Source organism: Terrapene carolina, unplaced genomic scaffold (genome assembly GCF_002925995.2).
Source record: "Terrapene carolina triunguis isolate 2854851 unplaced genomic scaffold, T_m_triunguis-2.0 Scaffold629, whole genome shotgun sequence".
In the NCBI taxonomy this organism is placed as follows: domain Eukaryota; kingdom Metazoa; phylum Chordata; order Testudines; family Emydidae; genus Terrapene; species Terrapene triunguis.
In genome coordinates, this window is record NW_020664980.1 from 16,917,657 (window position 1) to 16,943,137 (window position 25,481).

The window sequence follows — 25,481 nt, forward strand, 5'->3', positions numbered from 1 at the left end:
GGCTTCCTTGTGTGGGGAGGGTACCTGAACAGGCCCATGCCAGGGAGCCAGCGCGTTCCCACATTGCAATGGCTGCTCTTATTTATGTCTTTATTTATTTCCCCGCCGATGACTTGAAAATGGAATATTTAAGAATGGCCAAAAGCCTGTGAGCTAAAGCAAGAGGGTCAAATCCAGCTGTGTAACGCCATTGAAATCAATGCGTTGAATCTGGATCAGAGTGCTCAGCACCGTGGGATGTATTTAAAGGCTACGTAATGGGATGTGTGGGATGCTTCATAAGCGGATTGAGAACAAAAACCGTTTTAAAATGTTATCCAAAATCTCTTTTAATCCGGTTCCCCCCCCCCCACTCTCACACAACACACATGTTCCCACACACACACACATACCACACTCACAAAATGACACCTGCTCATTTAATCTGGCGTTTTCTGCAGATGTTATAGGTTTGATTACCAAATATGCTGCAGTAACTAAGGAGAGGACCAACCCGAACCCCAGAGCCAAACACCCTAAAACATTGGGAAGTTCAAACCAGACTCACCTCGCACAAATGTTTTTAAATAACAGGTTGGTCAGATTACACCAGTAATAAAGATGACAGTTCCTACAGCATGATTAGACTTCAGTGCAGTATCCATGGTAAAGAGGGAAGTGGGATTAATCATTTAGGCCTGTGCAAAGGGAATGCACTGTGGGTGTGAAACACTGTCAGATCAGAATTCTCCTGTCCCTGGACCCTGGTGGGGATATGTAACACCCACTGCGCGGCCACTGCATTGGTGCATGTTCTGATGCAGGGTGCAATCTGAACACAAACTAACACACACAGACACAAGTATCTTACCTGCACTTCAAACAGGCTTCTAACTTTGTGACCTTTTTTCAAAGCTCAGGAGAAACTAGAAGCACCCATGGCCGAGCACACACATCCTACAGGCTTTCTCAAGAGTGTTCTTCTTTAAGCTCCCTTCTCATTTGCTTTCTCTTGTGCTCTTATTATAGGGCAATCCATTGTACTTCCAATCTGCCAGAAATGTTACAGTGAACATTCTCAATGAGAAGACTAAAGTCCTTACTCGTCTTGTAACAGGTAAGGAAGAGAAAACACCAGAGGAAAGAATTAAGACGACGTAAAGGACCCTGTGCTGTGGGATAATTTATTATCATTAAACAGTAGAGAGGAGGATAGCTAAGGCTTCTAGTAAAGTACAAGTTAAAAGTTAGCTCCACTTTGTAGAAACAAAAGATAAGAAGGTTAGAGCTGTGCTGGAGAAGAAGCTGGCTGCACATATCTAATAAGGAAGCAGAAAATCATTGTCATTTGAAAGTCAATCCAGATAGTTGTATGACTTCAGGGTCAGGAAGAAAATATTCACCCTGACATTTCATTTGTAACAGGCACAGGATTGTCCCAAGATACTTTTAACTGGCCTAAGATCTCTAGAACTCTGTTGGTTAGCAGCAGCTCCGCACATGCGCTCTGCAATTGACTGCTTTCCAAACCCAAAGCCCCTTCTGCTGCTAAAGACCCCTTATTCGTGCGAGCATTAGCACTTCATGTTTGATGGGGAAACCAATGTTTCAGGAATCCACAGCACGGGTGTGTCTTTGAGAGCATGGGTGATTTGTGTCGAGAGCACAGCATGTAAAATGCTTAATATACAAATAGAGCAGTCTGTGGCCAGGGAGAAGTATTGCTGTGTGGCGGAGCCGATAATCCATAAAACATGTTGTTTCTACATGAGTTTGGATTGTCTGGCTGGCTTATGTAACACCTGACCTCCAGTCACAGTGCTAAATAACCAGCTTCAGTAACCAATGACTTAAGGCGCATGTGAAAATTGCCTTGAGGAGGGAAATAAATTCAATCCTGAGCTCCCAGATTCTGCCCTTCAAAAGGAACTTGTTTACTTTGTTGGTCATTTGCCATTTATTTCCCATGGAATCTTTGTGTCACTTGAGTGACTCTGTTTTGATAGACCTTGGAAGTGTCTAGATGGCCGTTAGTAGAAGTTACAGCAACTCTGTAACACACACACACGCGCACACACAAAGCACACACCATGCCAGCACTGAAATGAGACCCAACACAGCAAACTGGCTAGTAGAGATGCAAGCTCTAGTGAAGGCATTGGAGGTTGACTTTTGGAAAAGATCATAAACTTACTGCTGCCTGCCTGTTTGGCTTGGAATGTCAGATGCTTCTTCACCACGGGGATCAGTGCAACATAAATACCCAAATACTTTTATTTTGATGTATAAAGGCTGCAATCAACACCCATCACATGCTCTGGGTATCTTTGCATACACTTAAAAGTCATGGTAAATTATATGATACCACATAATATAACTGAACCTAAATGTAACTACTCTAAAAATCTCCTGCTCCATAGGTTAGAAACCAACTCCTGATGACAGCAGTAATCATAATCCAATATAGTAGCACCCTGTGTGTCCGTCAGCCCACATCCCCCTTATATGCCTCAGAAGAAGGCTGGGATCACACAGCATGTCTCAAACACAAATTCTTTAATGAGGAGTGGGAAAGAGAATTCCACAATTGCGAGGCCTTCATAGAGAACACCCTGCCAGCTGCTCCCATCTCTTTAAATTGAGGGATTTCCAGTTTAAGCAACTCTGCTGATCTCAGCTGAGGTGGAGTGGCATGCAGAGCGAGGCTGTCTTCTCAGGGAACCGGTTTCCACATAGGGCTTTACCGGTTAAAACCAACATCGGGAACTCCACACAGAGAACTCCCAGGCTGCCAGCTCATGGAAAGCTGATGATGTGAGATCTCAGTGTGACACTGATTAGTAGGCAGGTGCTGCATTCTGCACCAATGTCAGTTTCCAAGTGGTCTTAAGATGTAGTCCCGTATTGAGTGCGTTGCAGTCGTGGGTAGGTAGAGAGAGAAATTTGAACCTAAAAGCTGCCAAAAATTGTGAGATTTTCTCAGAATGGTTTGCAGGATCCTTTAGTGTTTCCACAGAATTAAACAATTTCTACCTTCTGTGCCCACCATTGTGCACACAGTTAATGGTTTGTGCACTCAGGCAGCGCTGGCATAAATGCTAGTGCACACAACTGCATGCGGAAGCAATTGTGAGCACACAATGTTTGAGCCCACATTTAAAAACCTTGGCCTTTCAAGAGTCGTTTCTTTTCTCTTCTGCGAAGTGAGACCAGTCAGGGAGACAGTGAGAGAAACATTTGGGGCTGATCATCTGCCATGAGCAGTGGCAAATCCATCCGGTTTTGTTGTGCGTGGCGTGGGGTAGGTAGGAGAGGAATGTGAAGTGGTGATTTTTACAAGTCGAGTCCAGGTCAGGTGGCAGAAGGGTCAGCTCCTTGCACTGCTGAGCCACAGACCAGCATGGAATGGCCACGAGGGCAGAGAATGTTTGTCAGGCTTTGGAACGAAAAGCATCACCACAGACTTTTCAGCATTAGATTGCAGAGCATATCAAGAGACAGCAGTAGTATTAAGATAAGAGCTAAATACTGGGGAACTATTACGCATATAAAACTTTCTGAAATGTCAAAGGTGACTGCCCTTTATTTTGTCTTGTACACACTGGAAAGCCAGTCACTTAGGGCCTCATCCTGAAGGATGCTCATTTGAAAATGCTCATCACTTCTCAGGATCAGACTCTTAGTTCTGTACCTCATCTGCTCCTGTTGATTTCAGTGGAACGGGCCATTAGGCTACAGTTCAAAATGAAGCACTTGTTCCTGATTTTTATATTCCTTTTGGATTGGAGCGTGTCAGATACCAGCATCAGTTTATTCGGGGTAAATTTGATTTACATGGAAGTGAGAGCCAAGCAAAGAAAGGGCAGATGTTGGACTTGCTTCCTTTCCTCCTTTTCATACACTCACGCCTTGCAAAAAGCTTGGTACCTGGTACAGCTGTGCCAATGCACTTAAATCAGGGCCGGTAACATTCTCTGCTGTTTCATGCCTGGGTCTTTCTTTAGCAGAAACTCTCAGTTGTGACACGTTGCTTGATGGTTTTGTAATGTCAACAAATGTTCATTTAAGGCGTAGAAAGAAATCATGGTAATTTTGATAGGGCGGGTTAAACATCATGTCATTACCCTTTCCTAAGGACAAGTCACACTCTCAAGAGGAGAAATCTCTCTGTGGTCTATCAAATTGTAGATCATACATGCAGAGTTACTGGGATATTCTCAACACTCAGATTTGTTACATTCATAAAAGTACCGTATGGTTTTCTTCAGAAAACATGGGCTAAATCTTTTCTCCCGTTCTAGGTCCCCAAGCAGTGGAAGCACACAGCCAAAAATTCGAGGTGAAATCCCTCTCTGGAAAATTGCTGTTTTCTGCAGATGACAACGAAGTGGTCGTGGGAGCAGAGAGACTGAGAGTTTTAGGTAACAGCTCTTAGACAAATCAACTGTTTAAAAACTGATCTAAACTTCTCTGAAAGTTTTCTAAGAGTTTGGTCGAGCTCGGTTTGAAGTCAACACCAAAACTCTTGTTGACATCAGTGGGGGTTGTTGGATCAGGCCTTGGGAGACTGGCCTGCTCATGGGATTGGTAATGGGACTCACTGCCTTGCACCTACATCTTTGCTTTCCATGTGCCTCAAGCGGATTCTGACCTTTGCTGCCATCTGATGGCTGTTGGCTAGCCTTCATAATAAGTTACTGCTGGCTGCAATCCAGCTTCACTGGAGAAGTAAATAACTAGTTTTGGCAGGCTTAGCAGAGAGGCCAAACACTGGATGATTTTGGAGGCTGAGCTAACCGCTCAATCCTTTGGGTCCAAGATGAAGGATGACGATGGGGCAGCGTGGGGGAGCTTTCACGGCCACAGTCACTGTCCTGGGAATAAATAGAGGGCTCCAGTCCTGTTGATCTGGTCCCTTTCACCAGCCCTACATTCATTCTAAAGCAATACGATTTTTAGAAGAACTGCTGCCCACATCGTATTTTTAGTCTCCTTACTAATTTCCTTGATATTCTATGAGCCTTTATCTTATATTACCTAATTTTTCCTTAATATCCATATGAGAGTTTGGTGTGTCTTGGTGTGGCTTTTTTGCTGGCATGGCTTAATCCACTAGACCCAATAAGGGATTCACCCCCTTGGCAGGCAGCCAGACCCTCCACTGTTGTCCTCCACTGGAGTTCTTCAGTAATTCAAGGTAGGTCGGGGTAACTTGAACTCCCACCAGACTCTATAGGAGTCCTACTGGCAGGATTCTCTGTTGGAAGCCACCGAATTGGTGCATCCCTCTGCTGCTCCTCCTCTTTGACCCGCTTCATTTACTTTGAGGGCTGTGCTTGTCCTGAAAAACCTCTCCCCTATAAACCAGGGGTTTGTCTCTTTATGCCACTGCAGCCTGGATCAGCTAACTCCCCAGAGTTTCCTGCACCAGGTCCTTCTGTCAAAGTTTACGCTGGCATTAGCTTGTGAGTATGAGTGGTGGAATGTCTGAGCAGCCTTTGTGCTTATTTCAGTTAGGTGGAGAAGAGACTGTTGAGGTGTTTTTAATAATTTTTAAACATTTTTTTCTCATACCGGTAGTTATAGATTGTAACCCCTTTAGAAGCGTGAAGGTTTTTCACCTTCCTCTGCAGCATGAGGCCCGGGTCACTTGCAGGTTTAAACTAGTGTCAATGGTGGATTCTCTGTAACTCGAAGTCTTTAAATCATGATTTGCAGACTTCAGTAACTCAGCCAGAGGTTAGGCAGGTTCGGTGGCCTGCCATGTACAGGAGGTCGGACTAGAACATCATGATGGTCCCTTCTGGCCTTACAGTCTATGAGCCTAAATCTGTTGCCTTCCAGTACGGTGCTTGCTGTTTGGTTATCGTAGACTTGCAAAGGAGTATTGGGTGGAGGATGTTTTTAATTGAGAAAAAAGAGCATTTAAGTGTTTGTTTAAAAAATAAAACAACCCACATATCTCTGTAATATACTTATCTATATCTATCACTTTCTGTATGGAATATATATATGTTTATATGGATTTTGTAATATGAGGCTTTCCAGACTTCATGGTGTGTCTTTTTTATAAGAAAATTTAAAAATTGACCATTAAAGCAAATGTGCAGTTTTAGAGCAGTAGAATATATACCACAAAGCTAGGCTGTGAACACAAGTCTCCTATCCTCCACTGCATTTTTCAGAGATATTTGATCAAATCCATTCTTATGAATTCAGGAGCTGATCAGTCTAAGTATTCTCCTGGAGATCTCAGAGTAGAAGGATATTTTAGACCATTTTTCTTGGTCAAACAAAGTGATAATTAACTGATAAAAAGTATTCCACAGGTTGCAAATACTCCTTTTCAGATGACATAGCTCGAAAAATATTTGTCTAGTATTTACTTGAATTGCTCTGGAGGAACCAGCAGGAGTTTTAGATATATCAGTTTGAGTTTATGCCTCATTTTAGTCACTGGAACCTAAGGCGTGGGGAGCTTGCTAATGCTAGAGTGCATTTTTATTTATGTTTGCAGCAAAATCTCTCTCAAGGTTTTATCAGGCTTAGGCAGAGACATGAAAGAAGAAAAGATACGGGGACAGGAGAATTGAGGTTATACTGTACAGTATTTCAGTAACCTTGAGCTGCAACATTTTCAGCGTTTGTGTTGGGCTTTGATTTTTTTCGCCCTCATTTCTGTAAGCTAACTGCGTCTCAAAAAGTGGTTGCCACAGCTGCTTAGCATACCAGGAGGTGTTATACTGTATGTTTGTATTCCTTCCAATATTCTTGTCAGGACCTGAGGGTCAGGATCCTGGATGAAGATAGGCAGGAGTAGTGGCAGGAGTCGGACTCGAGCCGAGGGACAGAACTAGAGGCGGGATCAAGAATTGGGCCGGGAGTCAATACCAGGGATCCGGATCGGTGCTGGGGCTCCGGGGATCGATGGAAGTCAGCATCTAAGTCAGAGGCGAGGACAATTCCAGGAGTTCAAAGGCAGAGAAGCAGGACAGTGATGGCAGCTAAGTAGGAATCCACATTGTTGCCTGGACACTTCTAGGAGCCAGTCAGGGATCACTAAGACCACTGGCAGTCGGATCACTTGAGGCAGAACTTACTGTAGTGTGCAGCCTCTGAGGATTGTGGGTCACAGGGGGGTGGCAGTGTGTGGATATTGGTTACCTATCAGCCCTGCTGGCCCAGGTCCAAGTCCCAGGGATCCTTACTTAACCCTTTTCTCTTTGGGGTGCCCCCACCAAGCTGGTTTTGTCTGGCTGGGCTGCATGGAAGGCCGCCATGCGGTTTGGTGCATGTACCTGGGACGCCGGCTCCCAGGATCGCTCCTTGGGACCGTAGCCTTCCCAGTCAGTGAGATACCAGAGGGAGCCATGTTTTATTTTAGGGTCCAGTATTTCATGGACTGCATGTTCGCCGTGACCCTGGACCTGAACTGGGGGTGTGGGAAGGCAGTTGGATTCAGTTCACAAAGGGGTTGTCCACATCTGGCTTCAGTAGAGATAAGTGGAACATGGGGTGTACCCTGAAGGATCTGGGCAGAACGGTCCCAATGTTGATCACCTGCCCGATCAAGGATGGGCCAAGGCACCGGTGGTCCAGTTTGCAAAAGAACCAGTATCTTGGTCCGAGGTTGCAGCCTAGACGGACTGTCTTAGTTGAGGTGTGTTGGTAGGCCATCCGCGTTCTTCTCAAAAGCATCCATGTAGTCATGGTACTTGGTGGTGGGAAGAGCAGGAATCAGCCCCTGACAGTGGTCTCAGCTGGGCCACAGCCTGGGTCCCGAGTGCAGGTGACCTGGACTTGAGCTAGAGTGGTATGTTTTGAGGCCAGGACTCATCCAGTGGTGCACACAAGCAAACTGCTCACAGAATTCGGAGTGGAAACTGACTTTCCACTCACGCCAAAGGACGTGTGGGTCATGAGTGGCCAGCCACGAGACACCAAGCATCACGGGGGGAAGTGGGCCAAGCAGATCACTCCGAGCCATAGGATTTCTCTTTGGTGTGGATAACAACTTCCAGGGGCACTGTTCCTGGGCCCGAGGACAGGAGCGAGCCATCTATAGTCTCCACAAGGCTGTTTTTTGCTGCACGGGGATAGCTAACGTCTGTGCCATATCAACATCTATAAAATTGTCCTCAGCCCTGGAGTTCATGAGCACCCACTGCGTGGGGATTTGTTGGGGCTTCCCTGGGACATGCAGGCAAATCTGGATTTGCAGATGCAGTTTGGGCTCGCTGTGCATTGGACATGCTTCAGTGAGAAGTAGGGGACAGCCAGCAGGATGGATACCCTGTGGCCTGCCCAAGCCAGCCCTCCTTACTGGGACCGGGCTTGGTGATATCGTGACTTTTTCAGTGTGAGAGCCTCGAAGGAGAGACGGTGAGGGCATAGCCAGATTGCACAGTAGAAACAGAAGCCGTGGTGTTGGTGGCGCTCCCTTTCCTTACAGTTCACATGACAATGGGCTGTGTCGATTTGCATGGGGTGTGGGACTGGAATGGAGACAGGCATTGGGGAATGCCAGTGAGGGGGCAGCACAGCCCCCTTCCTCGTTTTGCTCGCACAACCTTTGTCAATGCGTATGGTGAGGTTGATGAAGGCGTCTAGATTGGTCGGGGCTTCCACATGAGCTAGCTCATCGTTGACGTCTTCATGTAATTCTCCACCAGAATTGGTAGAGCTGGGCTGCTTTGTTCCATTCTGTGTTGGAGACAAGATACTTAGAGTGGGAGGCATTGGAGGTGGCTGTTCCCTGCCCTTGCCATGGTTTTCACAGGGCTGCTTTGGCCAAACAAGCCTGATGGGAGTCATTGAAGATAGAGGGAAAGACATGGAAGAAGGTGTCCCAGTCTGATAGTGTTGGGCTCTGTCGTTCTAATAGGGTGAAGCCGAATCCAGCACCTCTGCCATCAGGAGACTAATTATGAGTCCTACTTTGGCCTGGTCAGTGGGGTGGAACCAGAGCAGAGCAGGAACAGCTGGCGACACTGGTTGAGAAACCCCCTAAACTTTTGGTGATTTCAATTGAAATGCCCCAGGAGGGGGACTGTTTGCATGGAGCGCAGTGTTCTCGTCCCACACACAGGTGGTCTCACGCTGTCTGCTTCTCAGTGGTGTACTGCACCACCCATCACGTGCAGCATTTCTGCTGTGTATCCAGGTGAGCTGCATCGACGGGGTTCTCAGATGACAGCTGCACCTGTTGTGTTTGCAATGTCGGAAGTTCTTCCTGGGGGCTGTCAACTTGTTCAAGCGTGTCTAATATATTTTGGGACATGCCGGATAAGGGGCAGCCCTCTGCCTCCATGCCCCCCCCCCACGGGAGCCAGCCTTCTCCATGGGTTATATGGGGGGTCCAGGCAAATTGTCAGGACCCTGGGCAGAGGTAGACAGGACTAGTGGCAGAAGCTTGGGAGCCAGGAACTGAAGCTGGGGTCAGAGCTGGGGTCTGAGTCAGGAGTCAAGCCAAAAGTCAGAGTCAGAGACAGGATCAGGAATCAAGCTGAGGGTCAATGTTGGGATTCTGGGGGTTGATTGGGAGTCAGGATCCAAGTTGGAGCTGAGGTCAGTACAAGGAGTTCAGAGGCAGAGAAGTGGGAATCCACACTGTTGCCTGGACACATCCTGCTATGCCCCAGGGTCTTGTATAGGATCAAGGAGCCAATCAGGGATCGCTAAGACAACTGTCAGTCAGATCACTTGAGATGGGACTTTCTGTGGTGTGGAGCCGCTGCAAATTGCGAGTTGCAGGGAGTGGCCAGGTTACAGAAGCCGCTGGGTGGCAGCATGAGGATGTTGGTTACCTGGTACCACTGCAGGCCTGGGTTCAAGTGCCGCCGGTCCTTACATGAAGCTAGTCCAACTTGCATAGAGGCAAAGTCCTCTAATCACTTTGAGATATCAGGGGCTGTTGGTGTCTCTCTGTTGACACTTATCTACTCTATGTAAATAATCTTGACATGTTCTTGTTGCTGTACGTGTCCTTGTTACTGCAGGATGTGTAGGACTGCAATCCAGCATGAAAGTCATTTTGGAGAGGTTAGCACAGCAGTTATTGGACACATAATCTTATTATTTATAATTAGTGTCTTCGTTTGTACTTTCTTCCAGTTTGGTTCTGAAAAACAGTGCCAATGCCTTAAAATGACAAGAGTGATGTTTTCTTTTGAGACTGGCTTTCTGCTTTGAATTCTTAAAGACTTCTTCAGTATTAGCAAAGCATTAAAAATCCGATCGAAGATCTGAAATACAGAACTTTATAACAGGTACCAGGAGGGCATATGTTGTATTTGAGGTGGCATTTGAACTTCTACAATTTGTGTTTGCAGATTACAAAATGAAAGCTGCTACTTTTATTTTATGGGCATTTTAAACCCTTCAAAACACACAGGACCAGATTGATGCCCCCTCCCCGGCTCCATTTCTCACACTTAACAGGACTACTCCAAAGAAAGTACTATTCATTTTTTTAAATAATCCCAAATGTTTTTTTGAAACCTCTCTATGTGAGAGAGTTCCCTCTCCTGTTGAGAACAATGAGAGCTGCTGGCTGTTGAGCGCTTTGACTACTTCATTTAGTTGCCTAAATGGGAGCTGAACTCATTTGAAAATCTGGCCCATACTTTCGGTGCAACATTTGCAATGGACCAACCACCTTTTTCCATCAGCAAGCTAGTGTGTCTGAACTGCACCACTGAGGGCTAGATTTTGGATTGGAGCACATGCCTGCAAAGAGGCGGAAAGGAAACAAGAAACCATCCCCCTTAGATTACCCAGACCTTGTGTCCAAGTATGAAGGGCTCAGAGGTACTGCCCACCTGCTGCTCCCTGTGCCCAGAACAGGTGGACAGGCAGGAGCAGGGAATGGGCAGAACCTTGGTGCTGGCCCACCAACACATCAGCCAGGACAGCTTAGCTGGTGCCAGGATGGGGAGTAGTAATTGGTTGCTGCTATAGCCCAGAAATATCTTACTAGTCTTCTGGAGCAATGAAGGAAGTGTATCTCCTTGAGCCACTATTCCTTCCCTGGGATGGCCCAGCCATACACCGCTCTTGTCTCTCCTTGCCTTAGGTATGTATATGGCCCTCGTTACCATAATATTTGAGTACCTCACAATCTTTAATGCATTTATCCTCACACACCCCTGTGAGGTTGTGCAGGGCTGTTACCCCATTTACAAATGAGGCACAGCGAGACGAAGTGACTTGCCGAAGGTCACACAGGGAGTCTGTGGCAGAGTGGAGAATTTAACCTGGTTACTAGGCTGGTGCCCTAACCACTGGATCATCTTCTATACTACGGGTATGGCTTTGCTTCACAATCGAGCCATAAGAAGCAGAATCTGCCACCATTACTCCCGCTGAGTAGAACTTCACTCCTCATTGAGTGCCACGTGGCAGAAATCACTGAGGAGGACAGCTTAGGGTTCCCTATATCCTCCCCCACAGAGTACAGCTTGGCATGCGCCAAAAAGACACAATCTATAGCTCCTTCGGGAATCTCCCAAGGGCTCATAAACTCTCACACTCTGAACAGTGGAAGGAGAAACAAGCCAGCCCTAACTAAATTCACATGTTGTGCTGTAACCAGTTCCCCTTTTTCCCCTCTGAAATAAAACGAATTATGATAATCTAAAAAATGTTGTATCTGAGAGATGCTTCAATAAAAGAACATTGAAAAATAACTTTGATATACATTAATTACCAATTTCGTTTTGCAACACATTGAACATTATAGCATTTATAAACAAAGGATAATCATAAAGCATTATTCTAAGTGTTAATTAGCTCTATTTATTCTCCAGATTAGTTTTTAAATATGCCCTCTAGATGCCACTTGATACTAATTACCAGAGTTACATTATTATCTCTATACAAAAGCATTTTTAATTAAATCTAAAGCAATTTAAATTAGTGTGAGTTTTTACAGAAATTAAACTGTGGTCAGATGCTTAATTTAGCCTTTTAAAACAACATCAGATGACATGCTAGAATCAGTTCTCCCAAAGGCCTTGACATCTTTTTGGACGTTAGATTTCAAAGTTTGTTTTCAGGAAAGCTTGCCAACGAACTCTGGTGATTAATATTTATGCTGGAAAGTGAATTGATGTTTTTCTTTTACTGACTATTGCTGGAAATCCAGCTGAATTGAGATGATCTTAAAACAAGAAAATACGGAGCGTGCTTATGCAATATACTGGCTGTTTTGGTCTCTGGTTTTGAATTGTAGAGGAAGTGCCGATATAGATGTGTGGGAGTCGGGGTGAGGTGCAGTGGGACGTAGTCACTGTTCACATGTGCCATATTTGGTGGTTCTCGTGGTATGACAAAGATCACTAATAAGGCATCTAAGAGTTTCCTTTGATTTCAGTAGGCTTTGCATAAGGCCCCTATTGTATAAAACATATGAGTTCCAGGGCAGAGATTGTCCCCCGGTCAATGGAGTCCCAAATGTGACTACCATAATATAAATAGTTACTGTTGCTACTACTTCTAAACACTGGGTCAAACCCTCTCCCCATGGCACAGCCCAGCTAAAGGTTATGGTGGGATGGAATCCAGCCCCTTCAGCCTCCCAGGCTCATGACTGCAGTAGCTCTTCTGCAGGGGAGTTTGACCCAAATCTCAGTCTGCCCACAGTACATCCGTACACACCGGAAAGTCAGAGCCCCCTTGGAGCTGAGCTGTCCCCTTTCATTGTCTCCTCTCCCATAGCTATGTCTGTGTAGCAAAACTGCAATGGTTCTACTGTTCTCACATCCTTCTGTGGCCCGAAGTGGGGGGCCCATGGTAAATTCCATGTGGACCATGAAGTGCAGCATCAGTATACAGAATTTGGGGATGTTGCTAACCATACTTGCTTTCTGGACCATTCTCTGTTTTGGGATCATAGTTCTTAGGAGCAGTTTTTCCTGCTGGTTTGATTTCACTAATGTGTCTAGTAACCCAGGTGCTGAAATGTAATTGCTAATTTATTAATAGGTCTATAGTCACTTGTTCCAAAAGCACATTTGTACTTCGTTATTTACAGGAGAAATGTATTAACACCGTAAAGGTTTTAGTTAATAAGTAATACAAATGGGAAGCAACATAACCTGGCATGCCTCTGGTTAAAGAACTCTCTGCGTAGTGGCCTCACAGAACTATCACTTGAAACCAAAGGTTTGTTTTTGGTTTAATCTGTTTTGGATTTGCAACCTTGTGCTCACAAGTATTGGACTGCCACTACCCAAGAGAGGATGAAAAAGGAATTTGCATTGCCTTCATCACTTTTCAGTTTGGTCAGGAAGAGGACATGATTTAATATGAATGTGATGAACTAATATCTCTGTGTAAACCATCCCAGCTGTCTCAACAGCTTTGCATCCTCAAACATTTTCAGTAGGTCTTGTGTTGCCGTGATCTGGGAGGAACAAAAGAGGTGCTACTGTTCTGTCCAAGCCTGATAGGGAACCAGTAAGCTTCCTGATTCTTTTAACGTTGCACTTTTAGTAAATTCTTGGCATATCCTTTACATACTGGGCTAGCTGAGATTTGTACAGCAGAATGAGTATAATAGTACAGCTGAGTTTTTATGAATACTAGCCACAAAGTTATTTGCTTGTCAGTTACTTTTATAGCAACGGTAAATGATAAACTCAGGACCTTTCAGGTGGAGATGGAAAATGAGATGGAGAATCTTATGAGTTATAGTCATTTTTTATCATATGCACTTCTCTGAGGACTGTTTGTTTCTATCTAAAATGTTCGGGTCAAGACCTCTGCTTAAACGTTGCCGTGGTAATTGTGCGTTCACAATGGCTTTTGGCCGGAGTCTGCCTGGCACTCTGAGCAGTAGCACTAGTTTCCCACCTTTGGAGGCAAAGCTTCAAGTCTGGTACAAGTCAAAATGAAATGGACCTTGTGCTCTCACCATTATGTCCACGGAAATGCTGTGTGTGTGGACAAATAGCAATCTTGAGTCCCAGTGCTGCAATAGAGAGGATTGTGCGTGTGTATTCCTGAGGTGAAGCATCCCGGCCGCAGTTCCAGTAGCTAGCTCTAAAAGATGGTTGTGTCCGATTAAAACAAGGCACTGTGCTGTAGACGGTGGAAGGCCACTTCTTTAGGAGGCAGCTGTGAGCCTGCAACACTCATTCTCAGTTTCTGCCCAGTTCTGACTGCGCTCTTCAGGACATTAAGTAGTACTAATAATGTAACCTTGGAGTGAGAGCCACATTCTGCCATCCGTGCGATGAAGAATGGACAAAGAGAAAAATTAGGGTACTGATGAAACATTATGACACGTGTAGATAACAGATTTTAGCCTTGGCAGCACTACGGCTGGAAATAGTATTCATTTCCTTTGTTCGTCAGACAAAGATGTGTGACTGGAGCCTTATCAAAGCTCTAATGTGTTTTCTTTGCATCACTAGGGTGCAAAAAAATCACAGTTAACAAAGCAAAAAGGGATGCAATGAGAAATCAATATCCAGTCCGCCAGTAACTAAAGGCATGAGAAAAGGTGATCCATTTGAACTGCTTGGCTATGAATTGCGATGGAGCTGAGGGAGGAAATGAGGTTTCTTCCTCACCTTCAAATCCTTCTAGCTGTTTGTTGGGGGGGAGGGGTGTTATGTTTTGGTTTTTTTGTTAGCCAGCATTCCAAGAGCGTTGGCATTTTGTTCACGCATTTAAAAACAGCTAACGCAGATTTGAGTAAGAGAATTCTCCCGCATTGTACGTCCTTCTGAGTCTCCACTCTCACAAGTGGGCATTTCTTTTTTGGAAATTACATCCTCGTACTGCCATTTAGGAACTATCCAGCCTCCATCAACAAGCACAATGACGTGATGTTTCAGAGCGTTTGAAAATGGCAAATGTGGAGGCTAAAGAAAGAGCCAGATCCTGCAACACTTATACACAAACGTATGCCCCATTCATGCAAGTACTCCTAATGGCTTCAGTGAGACTACTCATACAGAGCCTGATCGAAACCCAGTTGACATCTACGGAGTCTATCCATTGACTTCAGTGGGTTTTGGATCTGGTCCAGATGGGGTAGTCATGTGAGTAAGGGTATGACAGACCTGGCCCTAATTTGCAATTAGGGCAAAATTACACATTGTCCTATTAATGGTACTGGTAGAATAGTCTGGGTCTCACACTAGAATGGTAGGCAGATGTAAGACACCTGGGAGAAACGCCATATGTAGATGGAAGAGGTGGTTAAGGAAGAAATTTAAATGCCCAGAGGTGGTTAAGGGACAAATCTGAATGCTCGCTCCAATGGGTTTTGCTCTAGATCGATGACCCAACAATTCAGCCACCCTTTGAAAGCAGGGTGCTTTCCCCTGCTAAATAGCTGCTTAATTGATCAGCATAAACTCAAAGCAACAAAACACATGGCTGTCTGAAAATTTTAGACTAAGGCAAAGCCAAGAATAGGATATGCTGAAGGTTTTCATCTTTCCCTCTATCCCGTCCCAAAGATTTTCACATACAGATCTGCAGCCCAAATTACAGTAATAAGCATAATGATATAAACATAGATGGTGTTTTAGAGAACGTATGAAAGACACAGTGGTTCCTGTCCTGAATACCTTTGCTGTTATTAGCTTTCTGACAAATGTGTCTCAGCCGAAATAGGGCAGTCAATGTCCTTTATGCTAATGGAATGGTTATATCCAACAGGGAACAGTCAGAACTTCAGATGCCGGAATGTCAGGACATAGCTTCCAGACGGGAACAGTAGTTCTAGGTCCTTTTTCTTTCAATGTTACCACAGCCTACTTCTTCCCTCCCTACACATGCAAATTCACACAACACACCTTCTCAAGCTTGTGTTCTGCAGATGTGCCGTTATTCCCGAGTGGACATCCACCTATCGTCTAGGTATTAAAGATACAGTGGCTGACTCCTGTCACACTGAAATACAGCAGCTCAGTGTCTCGGTCCTTGGTGTGACAGAAAGTGCTTTTGTGACATAAGACTTCTTGTAGTGATACGTTTAGTGAATGTCCCTGGACACCATAGGCGGTAATGCTATGTATATTTTAGTATCTCTTTTTTGCTTCCACTATTGTGTAGAAACAATCTAGTTACTTGAATCACTTGCAGGGCCGGCTCCAGCATTTCTGCCGCCCCAAGGGAAAAAAAAAAAAAAGCTGTGATCGGCGGCGGCAGCAGTTCAGCGGCACGTCCTTCGCTCCTAGAGGGAGCGAGGGACCTGCCGCCCCCGAATTGCCGCAGGTGCCGCCCCTCTCCCTTGGCTGCCCCAAGCACCTGCTTGTTAAGCTGGTGCCTGGAGCCGGCCCTGATCACTTGCATTATTTAGATTTGTTCTGTAGACGCAAACACCAAGACATTGCCAGCAGATCAAGGGACATGATCATTCCCCTCTATTCAATATTGGTGAGGCCTCATCTGGAGTACTGAGTCCAATTTTGGGCCCCACACTACAAGAAGGATGTGGAAAAATTGGAAAGAGTCCAGCAGAGGGCAACAAAAATGATTAGGGGGCTGGAGCACATGACTTATGAGGAGAGGCTGAGGGAACTGGGATTGTTTAGTCTGCAGAAGAGAAGAATGAGGGGGGATTTGATAGAAGCCTTCAACTATCTGAAGGGGGGTTCCAAAGAGGATGGAGCTCGGCTGTTCTCAGTGGTGGCAGATGACAGAACAAGGAGCAATGGTCTCAAGTTGCAATGAGGGAGGTTTAGATTGGATATTAGGAAAAGCTTTTTCACTAGGAGGGTGGTGAAGCACTGGAATGGGTTACCTAGGGAGGTGGTGGAATCTCCATCCTTAGAGGTTTTTAAGGTCAGGCTTGACAAAGCCCTGGCTGGGATGATTTAGGTGGGGATTGGTCCTGCTTTGAGCCGGGGGTTGGACTAGATGACCTCCTGAGGTCCCTTCCAACCCTGATATTCTATGATTCTATGATAGATAAGCTGACACAAGTTAGGAACTAGCAAACCGAATATTGCTATGCTCTTTCATAGATAAAATGGGCCACATCCCCAAGTGGTGTAAATTATCATAGTTCATTTACATCAGCAGCAGATCTGGCCCATAATATCTACTGTGTTGTTCATTATAAAGACTATTCCTATGTTCCCTTTGCCAATCTCTGCGGGCTCGATCCTATGCTCATTGAAATCAACGGCAAAGCTTCCATTGACTTGAATGGGAAAGCTTTCAGCTTTCCACATTTTCACATGAAAATCAGCTAAACATGTGAGCACCAGGGTTGCCAGCGCTGAAGAAGAAGTGGTAGGAACAGGTTCACAGAAATCAAATACAGTTTGTAAAGTTTATTAATGATAAGGAAAATACATCTTTCTATATACATCGATCGAACTACAATGTTTCAATCAACTAAAAATTATGTATACTCTCTGCTCAGGTCCATTCATTTAAAATTATTGAATAAATGCTTTAATATTCTCAACATCATAAATCCTTGAAGACATTTGTATCAAAGGAAAAGTCAGGTGTGAAAAATCAATAAATCTGGAATCAGTAAGAGACGACACATTGAAAGAAACTAGTTTTTTGTTTTCCAAACTCAGACTGTATCTACTTTTATTAGGCAGGAAATTCAAATGATCAGTGATGAATAGCTTAAGCTGTCTTTTTGTTCTTGAAGAAATACTTTTCAACTTCTTCATCTGCTTTGAGTATATATATTAAGTCACAGGAGACTATTTTCAGTGCATTTTATCAGGGAGTTGTCCGAGGGGAGAATGCTAACGTTTCTCTTGTATTTGCTTTCACATTGTACTACATTCCAGACAAAAAGGGAAACGTTTAGGTAACACATATACAGGTTTACTGGCCAGGCTGAAATATGTTACCTTAACTGTGTTCAAATAAATAGTGGTTTGAGTGTTGGCCTGTTAAACCCAGGGTTGTAAGTTCAATCCTTGAAGGGGCCACTTAGGGATCTGGGGCAAAATCAGTACTTGGTCCTGCTAGTGAAGGCAGGGGGCTGGACTTGATGACCTTTCAAGGTCCCTTCCAGTTCTAGGAGATAGGGTATCTCCATTAATATGACACTAATATGACACTAAAAGGTTCAACCGGCATTAGATTAATATTGATTAAAGGTCATAGGGATTAATAAAGAAACTTACTGTACATTTATCAAACACTGAAATCAAGATTAAAAGCATTTGCAGATGCATATTACATTCCTTTAGTTCCCCTTATCCTTTATAACATAATCTGTTCCAAGACAGAAGAACATTCTCCTTGATAAAATTTGCACTGAATATTCCTACTATGTAGGCACACTCCTTAGTTTCTCTCTGACATTGGCACTTTAGACAAGAACACCAAGAATAGCTTCAAAAGAACTCAGTGACAACATTGCTATTGTTGAACTGCAGAGAAGTGGTCGAAGGAGCCCAAGTCTACCTAAGCTGGAAATAACCTGAGGTCAGGATAAGTTGAAGTCTTCTCTCAGTTTTGTTACAACTGTTCTTTTCAGTTCCGTTGTTCCTCTTATGGTTCATAGGAGGCTTCTAACTGTTCAGCAAGGCTGTTGAAACTGAACAAATACACACCACACAATGATAATGGTCCATATTCACATGTTTTCAAGCCTTTCAGTGTCTCACTGTGTTTCTTAAAGGGGTAAACTAGGTAACTGGCCTCCCCGTTCCCTCACTTGCAAAGTCAACAAAGTTGAGATCCTTGGATGTTCCATTACTCAGCTAGCCTTACTCAAACAGTACCTAGATGTGTTAAAATTTAACTCCTCCATATGTGCCATGCGCCTGTAAAGATAGATTAAGGACCAAATCCTGAAGTCTTGACGTTTGCTCAGACAAAGTCCGAGTGACACTCAGAAATTTTGCCTGAGTAAGCACTGAATACAAACCAAGGGCCCAGTCATGCCGTGAGATCCATGCATGGAGAGGACCCTCAGCCACTTTTGCAACAGCGTTCCTTGATGCTACAGGGACTCCTCACAGGAGGGGTTGGGCTGCAGGAAGAAGGTACATCCTCTCCCCTGTACCCAGTGGAGCTCACAGCGCAAAGGTAATATAGTTAGGCCAGCTTTCATATCATTGGCTCCCCTTTCTGCAGTGAGGATCCTCCTTTAACGGTGTGCCCTAGGGGCTGCAGAAGTCCTGAGACAGTGCACTGCGTGGGCCTGCTGAGAGCACAGATCCCCTGGCCTCCTGTTGCTAATACCCTGGCATCAATGGGGACCTCAGGGCATCATTGGCTTTGTGATTGGGAAAGTGGTGAGGAAGCAAATCCTGCCTTCCAATACAATGGCTGGAATGGCTCACAGCGATCTCCCCTTTCTCTCCTTCCAATAGGTTTTCCCATGGAGGCACAATCTGGCCATGGCTAAGGACTTTAGGGTCTGGGCCTAAGTAGTTTGAACAGAAGTAGTAAGAAATATATTCAATGTTTTTGTCCCTCAGTGGCCATCTTTGTCCTTCACCCCTAAGGCTGGAGCTGACAACAGCAAGAAAACAGCTACTTTAAGCCAGTATGTTAAAACAAAATCCATGGGCCCGAGAGACTTTCCCATAGAAAGGGCAGTCTGGTATAACTTACTGATATGTAAATTGCATTATTTTATTTGCACTATCTGTTTTATTGGTGCCAGATATAAGAAAATTGGTTTATCTGATTTGTAAAAAAATTCTGTATAATCAGGCCCATGAGATTTATGGCATTTTTCCCTTTAAAGAGAATTAATACAGATAATCATTGTTTGGTACCAAGGTAATCATCCTGAATTTTGGCTTGTTTAATGATTTTGGAGCCTTTCAAAATATTTCATTTTATGTTTTTATTAAAAATAAACACAATTGTCAACAGTACTAATAATTTTCTTACATAAGTCTTAAAAAGGTGGTGACAAAGCAAAGGGAACAAAGCAGAGTTGAAGCAGTATTGGTTATGACAAAACAATGACTAGTCTGCAAAAGAAAGAAGGGAAGATTTATGACTTTTTTCCGCTACCCTGGCTGAACCTAGCCATTTTATATTGGTGAGCCACAGAATGGAACTTCTATTGATTTCAGATTTGATGGGATTACACAGAGAGCAATCACTATTACTGTGTTAACCCATTTAAGAACATAGATTAAGGATGAATAAGGCTTTCAAAGCAGCTCTGAATTAAAAGAAGCAGGCACAGATCATTACTGACTATATTGTATTGGATTTACTCCCCTCAGATCTGCTGGCACTGCCGTTAACTTTCTAAAGAGTCTCACATATTGACCTGCTGGGACCCACAGAGGAGGACCTAGTTACATGGTATTTTAATGAGTGAGTTGCTGAATGCACCCTGATCGATAATAGTGACCACAGAAGCTTTTTGGAAATCACCACAGTGCACATTTTCCTCTGACTATCTGAAAAAAATTAATTTCAGATTACATGAAACTACAGGGAGTTTTTTAAAGAGAAGTTCAAACAAGCTTCAAGTAATTAAGAATCTCTTCATAGAACAATTTGACTCCTATTTTATTGTAAAGCAGTGATGTACAATACTAAAAATGCTCCATGGATTTAGGGTTATTAATAGAAGAGCAAATGGAACAAGAAAGAAATCTTGACCACGAAAAAAAAAAGGGTGGAAAATAACTTGGAAATGCACTCTGGTTATTTTTATTTGGGCTGTGACCTTGTTTCTCTTTGTACACGTGCAGTTTGCCCCTACCAATTGAATTGTAGTCATAACTTTGAGTTCTCATGGCCAAGATTTTCTCCCACAGTATTCTTGCCGGCAAGTTAAAGAAGTATGGGCTGGATGAATGGACTGTAAGGTGGATAGAAAGCTGGCTAGATCGGCGGGCTCAACGGGTAGTGATCAATGGCTCCATGTCTAGTTGGCAGCCGGTTTCAAGTGGAGTGCCCCAAGGGTTGGTCCTGGGGCCGGTTTTGTTCAATATCTTCATTAATGATCTGGAGGATGGCGTGGACTGCACTCTCAGCAAGTTTGCAGATGACACTAAACTGGGAGGAGTGGTAGATACGCTGAAGGGTAGGGATAGGATACAGAGGGACCTAGACAAATTAGAGGATTGGGCCAAAAGAAACCTTTTGAGGTTCAACAAGGACAAGTGCAGAGTCCTGCACTTAAGACGGAAGAATCCCATTCACTGTTACAGACTAGGGACCGAATGGCTAGGCAGCAGTTCTGCAGAAAAGGACCTAGGGGTTACAGTGGATCAGAAGCTGGATGTGAGTCAACAGTGTGCCCTTGTTGCCAAGAAGGCTAACGGCATTTTGGGCTGTATAAGTAGGGGCATTGCCAGCAGATCAAGGGATGTGATCGTTCCCCTCTATTTGACATTGGTGAGGCCTCATCTGGAGTACTGTGTCCAGTTTTGGGCCCCACACTACAAGAAGGATGTGGAAAAATTGGAAAGAGTCCAGTGGAGGGCAACAAAAATGATGAGGGGGCTGGAGCACATGACTTATGAGGAGAGGCTGAGGGAACTGGGATTGTTTAGTCTGCAGAAGAAAAGAATGAGGTGGGATTTGATAGCTGCTTTCAACTACCTGAAGGGGGTTCCAAAGAGGATGGATCTAGACTGTTCTCAGTGGTACCAGATGACAGAACAAGGAGTAATGGTCTCAAGTTGCAGTGGGGGAGGTTTAGGTTGGATATTAGGAAAAACTTTTTTACTAGGAGGGTGGTGAAGCACTGGAATGGGTTACCTAGGGAGGTGGTGGAATCTCCTTCCTTAGAGGTTTTTAGGGTCAGGCTTGACAAAGCCCTGGCTGGGATGATTTAGTTGGGGATTGGTCCTGCTTTGAGCAGGGGGTTGGACTAGATGACCTCCTGAGGTCCCTTCCAACCCTGATATTCTATGATTCTATGAAAACTGGCCTAAAGCTAGGCTCTTAACTCTGTATTTAGCCTCACTGCAAATAATTGGTCTCATCTTCAAAAGTGCTGAGCACCCAGCTGCTCCCACTGGCTTTTCAAAACTAGGCTACTTTTTAAGATGTCTAAGGGCTAGTCTACACTAGAATCACCGAAGTGGTGCAGCTGCAGCACTGCTACTGCAGATGCTCTATGGTGACGGGAGAGAGCTCTCCCATCGGCATGATGAATCCACCTGTGAGAGGCAGTAGCGATGTCAGCAGCAGATGCTCTCCCACTGACATAGCGCTGTCCATACTGGCACTTAGGTCGGTGTAACTTATGTCACTTTGGGGGGGTGCCTTTTTCAAACCACTGAGCAACATAAGTTTCACCAATGTAAGTGCTAGTGTGTATAGGCCCAAGTGTAGATGTAGGGGTCCAACTTTAGTCATTCCGTTTTGAAAATCTTGTCCTGTCTGCTGATGAGCTGATTGCCAGTAAGCAGTGTCAGCAGAATAACCCACCGGTTGCCTACCAGTGCAACATCTTCGATTGTCCATCTCTGCACATGCAAATTACTAAAGGTGGAAATCTGGTTTCACCGTTTTTGTATGGAGGAAGAAATGCATGAGCATTGACGCTCACCTGATAAAGGTGCCGACGGCCAACTCTGAAATGAAGGATCCGGGATAGAGCCTTCTTTTATAGTCTACGAGGATACAATATAAGATGTCACACAGCATGGTGCTGAGCAACAAAGAAGCAGCCCCATTGTGTGCAGGAGCCAGGATTCATGTCATGGGGGCAGGTCAACTGCCAGAGCCTCAGCATGTTGGGTCGTTTGCTGCTTCTGCTTCTGAAGTGTAAGAGCAACTTCTGGGTCCGCAGCCTACCTCCAGCGGTGGGATAAAGGGCCCGCTCTTTGATTCCACCTGCAACAGATGAAGCTCTTCAGAAACAATAGAAACTGACAGTGGCACTCAATTCTCGAATGGGATTGACGGGATCTGGAAGCCCGATTTAAACTCAAGCAGCTGCCTCTTGAAAGTGTGCTGTTGGATTACTCTCACCCCAGCTTTTTTTGCCTGTGCTGGGGTGAAGGGTAGAGAGAAAACCAGTGCAGCAGCAGATGTCACAAGGTAGCCAACAGAGCTGGTATCAGGAAGTCGGCCCTTGATACGGAGTGGGAATAAGGTCAATCACCCCATAGAATACAGTCTCAAATGAAAGAAAAAATAGCTGAAGGTGAACAGCAATCATTCCCTTAACATAAAAGTCTTGCTTCTTGCTAATGCAGTAGCTCAACACATGCAAAATATTTTGCCAGGTTTTACCCCACCAACTTATGCCAGTTCAGAGAAAAAAACAACTCTCGAGTGGATCTTCACGGTCATTCAAAACACTTTAGATAGATCCTATCACATGCTGTATAAGCACCTGATTGATTGTGTGGAATTAAGTTATTGGACAGAGAACCGGCTAATGGAAACACATTGATGAAATCATTTTTGAGGGATATTAAATGGAATTTAAAATAAAGCTGAAATGGGTTTATAGATTTTTCACTCAAACTGTTTATGAACATTTATCGCTGGTAAATTACACAGTGTCGTAAGAGAGAATTGGTAGGCATGCATTTTAATAGAAGTCTTTCTGAAATAATAATAATACAATCATTTATTATCTGGGGACGTACAGTACGTGCGGATACAAATTATATGATTTTTGTCTTCTTAACTGTATCTGGCTGTTTGTAGACAAATGAGGATGTGCTATGTTAAATAGTCTTATAAAGTAAAAAAATACTTCCAGTACTTTAAAATGAAACAGCATTTGATATTATAAATCTTTCACAGTGGATATAAACTGTTTTAATAACATCAGCCAGGAGACAAAAACAATTTAGTAGTAAATTTCACTTAACTTTGCTTTTGCTTTATGTTCAGTAAAAGTGAAGGGAGACAGACACCTCTAACTGGGGAGAGAGGTGATGGATGCATGTGAAAATTTTCAGATTGTACATTTGTCACATTTGCCAAAAATCTGCTTTCCTCAACTGACGCAAAATGAAAACAAGAACTGAGAGGTTTGCAAAGCTGATGTTATTGAATTCTAGCAACAGAATTCCAAAGTCGCTAACAGGCCAGAGTTTTACAGGAATCCTAGTCTGATTAAATGTATCAGCAAAAACAAGGAGGAGTCCTTGTGGTTTAATGTATCGAAAGTTGCAGTGTTATTAGGCTACGTTGCAGGAGGGAGTAATGGAGAATGATACTCTCACAATAGGAAGTGTGATAGACCCAGGCCAGTTGGGTATAACAAAGTACACCTCTACCCCGATATAACGCGGCCGGATATAACGCGGTAAAGCAGCGCTCCGGGGGGGCGGGGCTGCGCACTCTGGCGGATCAAAGCAAGTTCGATATAACGCGGTTTCACCTACAACGCGGTAAAATTTTGGGGCTCCCGAGTACAGCGTTATATCGGGGTAGAGGTGTAGTAGAAGGCAGATATACTGGCCACTGGATTATCAGTTTTCTGTTCCCTGACTGACCAGAGCAGGGGCTGCTCCAGGCTAATGAGAACACCTGACTCCAATTAACCTGCAAAGAGTCAGGTGAGGTCATTAAGGTAATGTGAACACCTGACTCTAATTAAGGCCCTTTTGATACTATAAAAGGGCTCACTCAAGTCAGGCTGAGGAGAGCCAGGGAGCCAGAGGAGAGGAAGTGCGGCTGAAGGGCTGGGTAATGAAGACACCTTCAAGCCATCGGTAAGGGAGCCCTAAGGTAACGGTGAAGAAGAGAGAAGCAGGAGAGCTGTGGGGAAGTGGCCCAGGGAAATGTAGCAACTCTGGCAGTGAAAAGTCAGCTGCCAACAGTTGCTACCATTAGGGTCCCTGGGCCGGAACCCGGGGTAGAGGGCGGGCCCGGGTTCCCCCCAACCTGCCACTACAGAAACCCCTCCTGGGAGGGGAAGACAGGCCCCTGTCAGGACAGGAGGCTAAACTGTTCTGAAGTAAGCCCCTAGGGACAACAGCGACTGTGGGAGTTCCCTCACCAACCTCCTTTCTGGCTTATGATGAAAAGGGCTCAGTACGCTGTAACCCTGGCCCTAGAGAGAGAAGGGCTATGTGGAAGGTCGCAGTGAGCCACTGAGGCTAGCATAAACCACCTAGAAGCGCGGGACCCACGGGGACAAGGTCAGAGCTCTGCCACAGAAGACACAAAATGTATGGAATAGAAGTATGTGCAATAAGTGTTTTGTTGTTGTTTTCTTTTCAATTTGTAACCATAACTGAGATTGTTAAGGAACAGAAGCAAAGGGAAACAAACTGGTTGTGGCTGGGCATAAACTTCTGAATACTACCCACATTTTGCCCAACTGTTCTGGGCCATCTCTATACACAAGGTACTCACTTTCCAGCATAGCCTGTCTATGGCCCAGTCTAGAGTAGCAGAGTTCTAGGAAGAGTGCATGTCTCATAGGACTGATTATGAGATACAGGATTTTCCACCTTTACTGTAAGTCATCTATTCCCAACTCGCTCGGGTCAGGAATTAACCCCAATTTGTAACGGTGTGAGACCTGGCCAGTGGCCTGTGTGACGTGGGTTGATTTGCTCATTCCAGTTCCCACTGTATAAGTGTCTGTATCACTATTGAGGAAA

General features: G+C 44.6%; 1 protein-coding gene across 4 annotated transcripts in view; it reads left to right on the forward strand.

Moving 5' to 3' along the window:
- SGCD (sarcoglycan delta) overlaps window positions 1-25,481 on the forward strand; it is a 486,338-nt gene that overhangs the window by 398,868 nt on the left and 61,989 nt on the right. For all 4 annotated transcript variants that reach the window (XM_024214221.1, XM_024214222.1, XM_026659516.1 and 1 more), the window contains 2 exons: window positions 1,009-1,096; window positions 4,281-4,400. In XM_024214221.1, coding sequence (XP_024069989.1) covers window positions 1,009-1,096; window positions 4,281-4,400 — 208 coding nt within the window. The remainder of the gene's footprint in view (window positions 1-1,008; window positions 1,097-4,280; window positions 4,401-25,481) is intronic.